This window comes from Eschrichtius robustus, chromosome 12, assembly GCF_028021215.1.
Source record: "Eschrichtius robustus isolate mEscRob2 chromosome 12, mEscRob2.pri, whole genome shotgun sequence".
Taxonomy (NCBI): domain Eukaryota; kingdom Metazoa; phylum Chordata; class Mammalia; order Artiodactyla; family Eschrichtiidae; genus Eschrichtius; species Eschrichtius robustus.
In genome coordinates this window covers 57,193,681-57,203,874 of record NC_090835.1, presented here as the reverse complement: position 1 = coordinate 57,203,874, position 10,194 = coordinate 57,193,681, and the positions used below count along the sequence as shown (strand labels likewise).

At 50.0% G+C, this 10,194-nt stretch overlaps 1 protein-coding gene across 2 annotated transcripts; it reads right to left on the bottom strand.

The window, feature by feature from the left end:
* Positions 1–638: 638 nt before the first annotated feature.
* EOMES (eomesodermin) lies at positions 639–5,676 on the bottom strand. Of its 2 annotated transcripts, none has more exons than XM_068558252.1 (6): positions 4,799–5,676; positions 3,655–3,809; positions 2,879–3,000; positions 2,300–2,458; positions 2,148–2,209; positions 639–1,391 (listed from the first exon to the last, which is right to left on the bottom strand). In XM_068558252.1, exons 1-6 carry the CDS (start codon positions 5,674–5,676, stop codon positions 653–655), a joined length of 2,115 nt encoding a protein of 704 aa, XP_068414353.1. In that variant the 3' UTR covers positions 639–652. The 2 variants fall into 2 exon arrangements, with proteins under 2 accessions (XP_068414353.1, XP_068414354.1); XM_068558253.1 differs by having other exon boundaries at positions 639–1,334.
* Positions 5,677–10,194: the final 4,518 nt, after the last annotated feature.

Genomic DNA, 10,194 nt, shown 5'->3' with positions numbered 1-10,194 from the left:
CTCCCTTGCTGTCTCCTAAGTCCTACAAGCCACCCAGGCACACAGCAGAGGCCTAGTACACGAGGCGATCCTGGACTAGGGCAAACATGGCTTGTTTCAAAAGCCTGGGAAGAATCAAAGTCAGGTCAAACCAGCACCTTCACAAAGTCCTTGCCTCCCAGGCCTAACATCTTTTGTCCCCAGCAGAAAGCTAACAGCAAGAGTCCCTTATTGAAGGTTAATGCTTCTATTCCAGAAGCAAAACATCTTACCACTCTGCGCTTCTTTTTGCTTATAGATTTACAAATAAAAATGAGAACCAAAGCTTTCAACACCTTTGATGGCGCTAGGCACTCAATCTTCACAGCCCAGTTCTCTGAATGTCTAGTGTCTCCAATAAATAAATCCATAACTTTGAATCACCTTCAAATTTAAAAACACTTGAAAGTCCTCCATTAATTTTATTAAAAAAGAAAAAAATGCTAGGCTTGTTTCAGTTACCTGAAGCAATCAAAAAGCTTTGGCACCTTCTTTTAGAGAATTGCACAAAACGGGATGCATCAGGGTGGAAGGCAAACGTCTTTTTGGCAACCTAGACAAAGAAGACAACAAAAAACACCACCAAGTCCATCGGCAAAAAGTTAGCTCATTTTGACGAGGTTAAAATAACTCTTTAGGGAGTCGTGTAAAAAGCATAATACCCCCCCATGCCTTTTGAGGTGTCTTTACTGTACTCTTCAGCATTGATGTCCTCGCACTTTATGGAGGGAGAATTTTCATTGCTAGAGGAGCTAGGAGACAGCCGCCTTCGCTTACAAGCACTGGTGTACACCCCTGAATCATTGGAGTCAAGAGACTTGATGGACGGGGGTGTCTCTATCCAAGAAGAGCTAATTTCTTCTTTGACTTTCTCCTTGGAGAGCTGATCTTCAGAGAACACAGGGGGGCTTGTCCTGGAGGTCCATGCGAGTCCAGCTGCCATCTTCCTTTGATAAGAACCTCTACCTCCCCACCCTGCCATTGCAGGGAAGGTGGGGTCGGGGTAATACCCCAGGGCATGGGATGTCTGGAGGGGCAAGGATTTAATACCATATGGGAGCAAGGTGCTGGAAGTATATTCAGACTCATAGGAACCGATGTCTAGTTTGTTGGTCCCAGGTTGCTGGACAGGTGTGACAAGCCATCGCTGGGGAGGGTTGGCCACCTCTTCGCTCTGTTGGGGTGAAAGGAGGCCGTTGGTCTGTGGCACGGTTCTCTCGCCATTATAATATCGGGCTTGAGGTAAAGTGTTGACAAAGGGCTCCGGGAAGAAGGACTGAATGCCGTACCGACCTCCGGGGACAATCTGATGGGATCTAGGAGAATCCGTGGGAGATGGAGTTAACCTGTCATTTTCGGAAGCGGTGTACATGCTACAATATAAAGAGAAACACTTAAAAAAAAACCCTAATGTTGTCCCCAAACAATCTACCTCCCAGAAATGAAGAACGCTCTAGAGCAGGAGTGCTGGTGTGTCAAGTGGAGGGGTGGAGGTAGTAGGGATGCACTGGCCCATTTTAGCTGGACTTGGCTCATTGCGGCCAAATTTCCCACCACGAAAGAAAAAGCTTCCTCCCAAGCATTAAGCATTTAAACTGTAGAAAATCCATCTTTGCAAGTCCTAGAACTTGGAAGAACTTGGAGCAACTCTCCCTTCAGTGGTAGGGAAGGAATGCTGGCCATGGTGGGTAGAAATCCCAGATTTAAAAGGCATTTGTGGGGCCTTGCTGTTTGATGTTGTGAAAATGACATCCTCTTAGTGTCAGGTTTTTCTTATGTAAAAAAATGAGAGGGAATAATAATCCCTGCTCCTGAGAGAATAAAAAAACTGGGATCAAATGGAAAGGAAGGCATATAAATGCAGATTATGAAAATTTCAAATCTCCACTCAAATGTTAAAAAAAAAAAACTCCTCATTTTTAAGCCCTTAACATTTCTTTAGAAATGAACAAAACCCTTCTGTGAAAATTCTAAAGCAAGATTAGTCAAGGCCAAAAATATGCAAAAATAAAAATAGGCAAAAATCCCAACCGTGAAAGCTCTTCCTAGAATATGGTCTCAAGAAAGTGTCTGATTCGATATGTCTTGTTCAAAGATGACCAGGCAAGGAAAAATAAAGGTGCACTTACGAGTCATAGTTGTCCCTGAACCCTTTTGCAAAGGGGTTGTGATCAATCTTTAGTTGAGTTATCTAGACAAGGGAGAAAAAACAGTCATTGAGTGTTTTCTCTCTCACGCTGGACTGAGCTTCAGGGATTCTTGGGGACCATGCGGCACTCACATCGGTGTTTTGGTAGGCAGTCACTGCAATGAACTGCGTTTCTGAGAAGATGAAGGTCTGAGTCTTGGAGGGCTCGTTCAAGTCCTCCACGCCATCCTCTGTGACTTCAACGATGTGCAGTCGTGGTTGGTACTTGTGTAAAGACTGTAAGACTATCATCTGCAAATGGTACAGAGAAAAGAGCTGCCAAATCGAAAAAGTAAAGTCGATTTTGACAAATTCTGTATTTTGGAATGCGACTCCTGCTTGCTCCCCAGCAACAGCTAACTTTTCTATTGCCATTTTTGAAACTTAAAACATAGCTGAGTGTGTGTGTTTAAATAAACACTCTTGCCTCTTGGTTTCCTAAGTCGCCAAAAGATTTCAGTATTTCTGCTCCTAACAGTTAACTCACTGTTATTGAAATCCAGTAGGAAAAAAAATAAATAAATAAAAATGAGAAAGGTCAAAAGAAAAAAAAAAGACCAGAAAGAGGCAAGCAACAGGTACCTGCAAATATTACAAATACAATGAAGAGTATGGAAACTCATTAGAAAAGAGATTCACAGCCAGAAGACACCACCTCCTCTGTCACCCTACCTGGGTGTTGTTGTTATTTGCGCCTTTGTTATTGGTGAGTTTTAATTTCCCAAAGGAAATCTCCTGTCTCATCCAGTGGGAACCAGTATTAGGAGACTCTGGGTGAACATACATTTTGTTGCCTAAGAGAAAATGAAACAAAACACAAAACCCAAGCATAAAGGGCTGTTTGCAAATGGAGGTAGGGGAGGGGTATTTTACTACCTATGGGCAAGATTTAAGAGCTAGACTTAGAACACATCTCCCATCATTAGCAGTTTAAGAAGGCCAGTGGAGACCAACTAGACTCTACTGATTCCCCTCCCAGGGCCCCTGTGCTTCCAGCCTTCCTTGGACAAGGCAAAAATGGAGCCAGTAGGCGATGCCTCTTGAAGGTTAACTTGGGGGCTTCTGAAGCTAGACAGGCAAGATCTGATGGAAGGTGGTTGGATTTTTATGATGAACTCAACCTTGGGGAGGCCTTTTCTCAAGTGAAGATTAGAATGCCAGGAGCCCTTGCCACCTGGAGAGTTTACAGCAATTCCTTTCTCAAAGGTAGGGATGTGGAGGGAAGGGCTAGAGTAGGGTCATGGTTAAAATTCTATATACTAGTAGGCAAGAAGTCTGACTTAGCAATTCTCTCTCTTAATCAAACAATCAACACAAAGAAACTCCTAACACTTCCAGGCCCCGGATGTGGAGGGAGGGATGTGAGATTTAAATGTGCCTTGAGTCTTGAGTGTCTTGAGTCAGGGGCTCCCACCGATCCACCCTGCCCAGGCCCTTTCTCTCCTCACCCTGCATGTTATTGTCGGCTTTTCCGCAGGTCACCCATTTGCCCCCCTGGAAGCGCCAGTGGTTGGGGTCCGCCAGCACCACTTCTACGAACACGTTGTAGTGGGCGGTGGGATTGAGTCCGTTTATGTTGAAACTCAAGAAAGGAAACATGCGTCTGTGCAAGGGAACAGAACCAGGAGATTTAAATCGGAACGCCTGGGCACAGGCCCACGCTCAAGGACGACATTTAGAAGTCTACAGACGAACAGAATACCGGTAGATAAAGTGGCCCTCACTACGTAAAATATTCTTAAAAAAAAAAAAAAAAAAAAAAATTCTTGAGTTGGCAACTCTCGGAACATCTCTTTTCTGAAATAATTTGCCCCAATCCCCGCCCTTCTGCACCACTCACTCAAGTTCTTGACCCTTTCAGATGCTCATTTATTTTCTTCCAGGATGTTTAAAAATCATTATTTTCTATATGTACAAGTGCCAGAGAACATTAAGTTGTTCTCGTAAAAGTCCCCTTTGGACGTCCCTCTCCCAGCACCCACCCCTCACTTTCCCCAGAAGTAACCACTGCCCGCAGTGGGATGTGTATCCGAACTTTCTCAGGCCTGGGACCCCAGCCCCGTCTGACTCCAGGTCGGGCCTAACCCACTACCCGGACCAGCCCTCGTTGCCGGCGCTCTGGTCCTCGCGCTCGTCGCCCGGATGCGCCCCGCGGAGACCCTGGCGCCTAAAACTGCGGGAGCCCATGCCCTATGCTCAGAGAGGGTAGCCACCCCTGGAGCCTTCCCGCTTCCGCGGCTCCTCGCCCGCCTTCAGGGACCGGCGTACCGCCGGCCGGGCGTACCTAGGAAATCCAGCTTTGTGGACAAGCCCCAGTTTCCATTTCCGCCTCCTCCTCGTCAGTCCAGGTGAGGGTGACGAGAGAGAAGGGGGGAAGCAGCCGTAGCCTTAGCGCCCTGCACAAACCGCCGGTGCGCGGACGGGAGGGACATCGGACTGGAGATGCGGCGTCTCCACTGGCTGCGCACGGAAACTCACTCTCCCAGCCAAGAGCGGAGCAGGCGGGCGGCGGTTCCCCATTCCCGGCCACCCTCAGGACCACACAGGTCCTCTCTGCCCCCGCGCTTCGGGGCCCCTCCGCGCTGCGCTCACCTGCCCTGTTTCGTAATGATCATCTCGGTTTGGTGGCGGTGGAATTTGAGCCACAGAGGCCGGTTGCACAGGTAGACGTGGGCGCGGAAGCCGGAGCCGGGAACCCCCAGGCCCCCCAGTCCTCCGCAGGAACCCGCGGCTGCTGCCCCGGAGTACGGCCCGTAGAGCGGAGCCCCCTGGCCGTACTGATAGGCGCCCGGGGCGCCTCCCCCGCCGCTGCCGCCCGCGCCGCCGCTCGCGCCTGCTCCCGGGCCGAACTGCGCCCTGCCGGGTGGGCACACGGCCGCGGGGAAGCCGCCGGGGGGCAGCATGGAGCCGTAGGGGTAGCGCGCCCCGTTGGGAGCCGGGTACACAGATCCGTGGGGCGCCCCGGCCGCCGCCTGGTACGGGAACAGCGAGCAGGGCGCGGCCAGCTCGGAGCCCTGAGGCCCAGGGGACTGGAGGTAGTAGCGCTCCGAGCTCAGGCTGTCCATGGAGTAGCGCGCGCTGGAGGCGGCGGCGGCGGCGGCGGCGGCGGCGGCGGCGGCGGCGGAGGGCAGCTCCTCCTCCCCGCAGGGGGAGCCCTTGCGGCCGTCCGGGGGCCCCGGCTTGGCCACGGCCGCGGTGCCAGCAAAGGCGTCCCCGGCGTCGGCGTCACTGAGCATGGCCGCGGGGGCCCCCGCACCGGCGGCTGCGGGCTCCCCGCTCCCTGCCTCGCACGAGAGGCTGCCCGAGAACTTCTTGGGCGCTTTGTCTAAGTCCAGCCTCTGAGGCGAGGGGGCCGCTCCCGGGAGGTGGCCGGCGCTCCCGCCGCCACCGCCTCGCGCCCCCTCCAGCGGGTAGAAGTGCGCGTCGGGAAGGTTCACCGAGCTCACCAAGAGCTGCTCCCCTAACTGCATGCTTTGCAGAGCGCAGACGGCAGCTGGCTGCTTCCTCTCCGGCCGCGGCCTGATTATAAAGGCAGGATGAGGGAGCCAGCGCCCTCTTCCGAGGGGAAGGTAACTTCCCCTTCCTCCTGTGCCTGGGTACCCACCTGGCGACACGCGGACCGCTAAGGCGCGCACTCGCGCGTCCCGAACCCAGCGCCCTTTCCACAAGGAAAGGGCACTGAATTTGAAGGCAGGAGGCGAAATCTGACCGAGAAGCCCTCTCCTTTTCCTTCCGCGTCCCTTTTGCCTCTCTGGACCTCCACCCTCCTCCCCCGCACACACGGGAAGAAGAGGTCTTAGATCTCTCTCCCCATCCACCCACCAGCGCTAGCCTTTCTGCCTTTCTCGACTGAAAAACTATCGGCCAAGTTGACCACTTGGAAACTTGCAGGCTGTCATTGGCTGCTTTATATATGTGAGGCCAGGGAGGGGCTTCGCGGCCCCACAGCCTCGGGACCCTCCTATTGGCTGGTGGAGGTGACACTAATTCAATTAGGCATTTACTAATTGGATCAAGTAGCCTGCGACTTTCTTTTCCTTTAGCTTGATTTTATTTCTTTTTCTTTTTCTTTTCTTTCTTTCTTTTCTTTTTTTTTGAGACTCAGTCCTGCTGTGAGAATCAATCCTGGTGTCTGTATTTCGCTGGAATTTAGTGGAACAGGGTTTGAGGTCTCCGTAGCAGGGTCCACTCTTGACACAGAAGTCGTCACAGCGCTCTGAGCCGGGGGATGCGGGGACGGGAGCAGGTTCTAGAGGCCGGAGGTAGAAATGTTCTGCAAGCTGATGGCTTGCAGGGAGGCACCGGTTTCTGAGGGTGGGGATCTGGGACGAGCTGGAGTGAGGCCCAAGGAAGTCTCTTCCCTCGTCGGGGGCTGTAACTTCAGGCACACTTTCTTCCGGATTGGAGAGGACTCTCTGGTCTTCAACAAGCAGGAACCACTTTTTGTTCGGCCCCACCTTTTTACTCAGTGGGAAGTGTTTGTGGAGAGGAACCCGGCGTTGGGCTTTTGGGATTCCAGGGGCGGCGAGAGCACACTGCAGTTCTTGAGGACAGAAGCCGTCAGCTTATGAATCAGAAGCCCCGGTGGGGTGGGATACTGGGAAGACCCTCATCCCCACGCCATCACGCCTGCTTTCAGGAGGCAATCACTTTTACTCCCCACAATTTAAAATCCACGCTCAGTTTCCCTGAATCTCGGATCCCACCCCCTCTCATCTTCAGTTGGGCCTGACACCGAGAAACAAAGCAGCCTCCCGGTTAAGATTCCCTGCGCCTCTCCTCTGCAGCGCAACACAGAAGGTGGAATAATTAGTGAAATAATCAGTTTGATGTGGAATTAAGCCCTTTTGCCCCAGCTGCCTGTTTCTCCACTGCGTTTTTGCAGACAGCAGAGCAAGATGATGCCGTCCTATTGTATTGTTTATTAATACCCGCACGTTTCGTTGCGGGTAAGGAGAAGCCTGAATATTTGCTGTTAATAAGCAATTACAGACGCGGCTTGTAATCGCTCCGGGAGCGCGTTTTCCGGCTGAGAGGTCGGGACTCTGCTTCCCCAACCGAACGCGATCACACGGGAAACTCTTCACCCGCAACACGAGGCGGTCGCGGGATTCGTTGAGCGCGCACACGCCGGTGCAGAACGGCTCGAAGCTTTCCACGTCTGAGTTAGAGAGTGAGGCGGCTCTTAATGCACTCGGACGCGGTTACCAGGTCTTCGCGGTAGTGGAAACAGGGAGCGCGAGAAGGTTTTCAGGGTCAAGGCCCAGCCAGGGCGGGGGAGAGAGCAAGTTAGGCGAGTGGCCCGGGTGGGGGCCTCGCAGGTCCGGGCACAGCAGCCCAGGAGCAGATTCCTGGAACGCTGGCCCGGAGCGCGCTCAGCCCAGCACTTCTCCCGTGTCGTCCCACCAGTTTAGTTCGGGTTCGGCTTGGCTCTCTGCTCTGATCACCCCACTGTCCACTCCCACCTCGTCGGCTTTAGTTTTCTTTTGACTCAGGGAAGTCTTGGAGAATTGCATTTTCCAAGTACTTTGTGCTTTTCAAGACTTCAAGATATTCAACGTGGAGGTTCTGTGAGCGGGGCTCACGAGATCAAGAGCAAGGAAAGAAAGGGCAGCTTGGCGGGGGAGCCCGGGCTAGGGGATCTTGTTACCACTCAAGGCTCTTCCACATTAGCCTTGACCTGAGCTGCAGGATGTTTGAGGAAAAAGTAGGGAGGAGATCAGATCTCACGTTTTTGGAGACAGAGTGGCTGGGGTTAGATCGCAGTTTTGCGCCTGATCTCAGCGAGACAGCGGGCCTCGGTGTCCCGAATTGCTTTCGAGGAGGCCAGGAAAGCTCTGCGCGTGGCAAAGCGCCACTGCAGGCAACAGGCATCGCTCCGACCCACTCTGGCGCAAATAACGCGAGCCAGCTGTCCCCCGCGCCACATCAGAAAGGCTTGATTTTATTCCAGCCACAGAGCAAGCTCTTGAAAGCGCGTGGGTTCATTTGAGTGCTACCTAATTATGAAATATATACACGGTATGTGTAATTAGGATTAGTGTTGATTCTTGAGGCAGGAAATTGCACTTTATATCTCCCCACCTCCCCAATATAGCTATCCTTTTGCCCAAACTTGAACACATTTTACAGGCGGAGAAACAAAGAGAAGTTCAAAGAGAATAAAAATTCGGGCTCTACAAAACCGCTCTGGGGCCCGGAGTTTTGGAACATGGAAAATATACCCATAATTTATATTACATTTATAGATATATATTACAAATTCCTTTTGAACATAATGAAAAGCACTGTTTCAACTAAAGATGATTTTTTTTCTGACTGCATAGAGATAAAGAAATCTCCTTTAATGGTTCTTCTGTATTAATTACATTATTATTATTACATATGGAATATATTAGTCTAAATGCCTGGAGAGTTATAGATGAGCAAATCTGTGACTGATTTCCTACTTGAAATGGGCTTTCCTTTTGCTGGCTCAGTTTTACTGATAACCAGGGAAAGAGGCATAAAAATTATTTTCACACGTCCTAGTCGCACTTTAAAATGTAATCACTCTTTTCCAGAAACAGGAACAGAAAAGAAAGCTAAAGCAGTGCCTTCAGTGAACAAGTCAGGCAGCACCCTCCTTAGATTGGGTGGGCAAATAGCACAGCCTTGCAGCCTGTTTGCTGTTTGATTTCAATTACACCCCAAGCTTCATGAAATCCAAATGAGACATTTATTGAAAGGTGCCTGGTTTTATGTGGCTCAACTGACAGTGTACGGGAATACATTGAACAAAAACATCAACACTAGGGAGGAAACGTGGAGAACACTTGGAACCCCAGACCCAAGTGCTGGCTGGATTAACTCAAATCTTGCACCTTTCAGCCTGAGACTGGAGGGAGCAGGGCCCTTTGAAAGCTACAAGGAAGCCAAGGTTACGCCTGTGTGTGAGCCTATTAAAGGTCTTATGCTGTATTGTCTTGAGCAATAATACCAGCTTCATGCTACTGTCTTAAACTGATAACACAAAGTTATTGCCAACCTGGCCAGGGCACCTCTTCACCCCTTTCTCCCCCTTAAAGGTAACCAATATCAGTGCATTCAGCTTTTAAAGGCAAAACTGAGAAGCATTTCGCTGTAAGACGGTATTACATAACAGATACATACAAACGTATGAATAAATTACAGGGGTGAGTTATAAATGAGTGCAGTGAGAAATGGTTTACCTCCCCTCCCCGCCACAACCAAGGGGGCCCATATAAATGTCCCAATAAATTCTATTATTTTCACCCCCACTAAAAATGTGTTATCAAAACACTGTCCGTGTTATTCAAACACTTTGTAAATTCTGAGCAGACTTGCTGCCGGTTCTCCTTTTAACCCTAGGAAAACATTCCAACATTAACCGGTCACCAGCGCTTCGCCTGGACTCTGGGCAAACGTCAATGGGTTTTTTTGTGGTGAGTTGGTCTTTTTACTATTTATCTATGGCCTTTTCTTTGTTGATGTTACATTTTATTTCGCCATGGCGGGTTCACTCTTTGGCCCTTTGTTCTCTGATGGCCAGATTCCCACCTCCACTAGGCTTTCTGAAGGGGGAGGGGGCTTCCATCACGGTAAGGTTGTTCATGTTTAGATTTTTTATTTTAAGAAAATGTCCCGTAAGATAACTTTTTTCAAGAAAATGTCCATTGGCAAGGACAAGTAGTGTTGATTTTGCTGAGAACAGCAAGATAGTCCCACCAACAGTTTCACTTTTTATAAGAATTTGAATTCACCGTGACCCTGAAATAGACTGATCACTTGCTTTAAAAGAAATCCACAAATGTGTCCACAAATGAGTGAGGCAAAGGGTTATATTAAACCCACTGTATTTTTCAAACAAAACGACCAATTTAAACTATTATCTTCAGCTATCAATCTATGTATTTTGATTGCTAAGTGCAGGTGTAGTTCACTGTTAAAATATGAGGAGGTGGGGATTGGGGAATGAAAGTTAATAA

Coding starts and splice junctions, on each gene's coding strand:
- EOMES (XM_068558252.1), bottom strand. CDS start 5,676: ATGCAGTTAGGGGAGCAGCTCTTGGTGAGCTCGGTGAACCTTCCCGAC. Junction 2,210..2,299: donor CTGCCTACCAAAACACCGAT/GTGAGTGCCGCA, acceptor TCCCTTGTCTAG/ATAACTCAACTAAAGATTGA. Junction 1,392..2,147: donor TTCAGGGACAACTATGACTC/GTAAGTGCACCT, acceptor TTTATATTGTAG/CATGTACACCGCTTCCGAAA.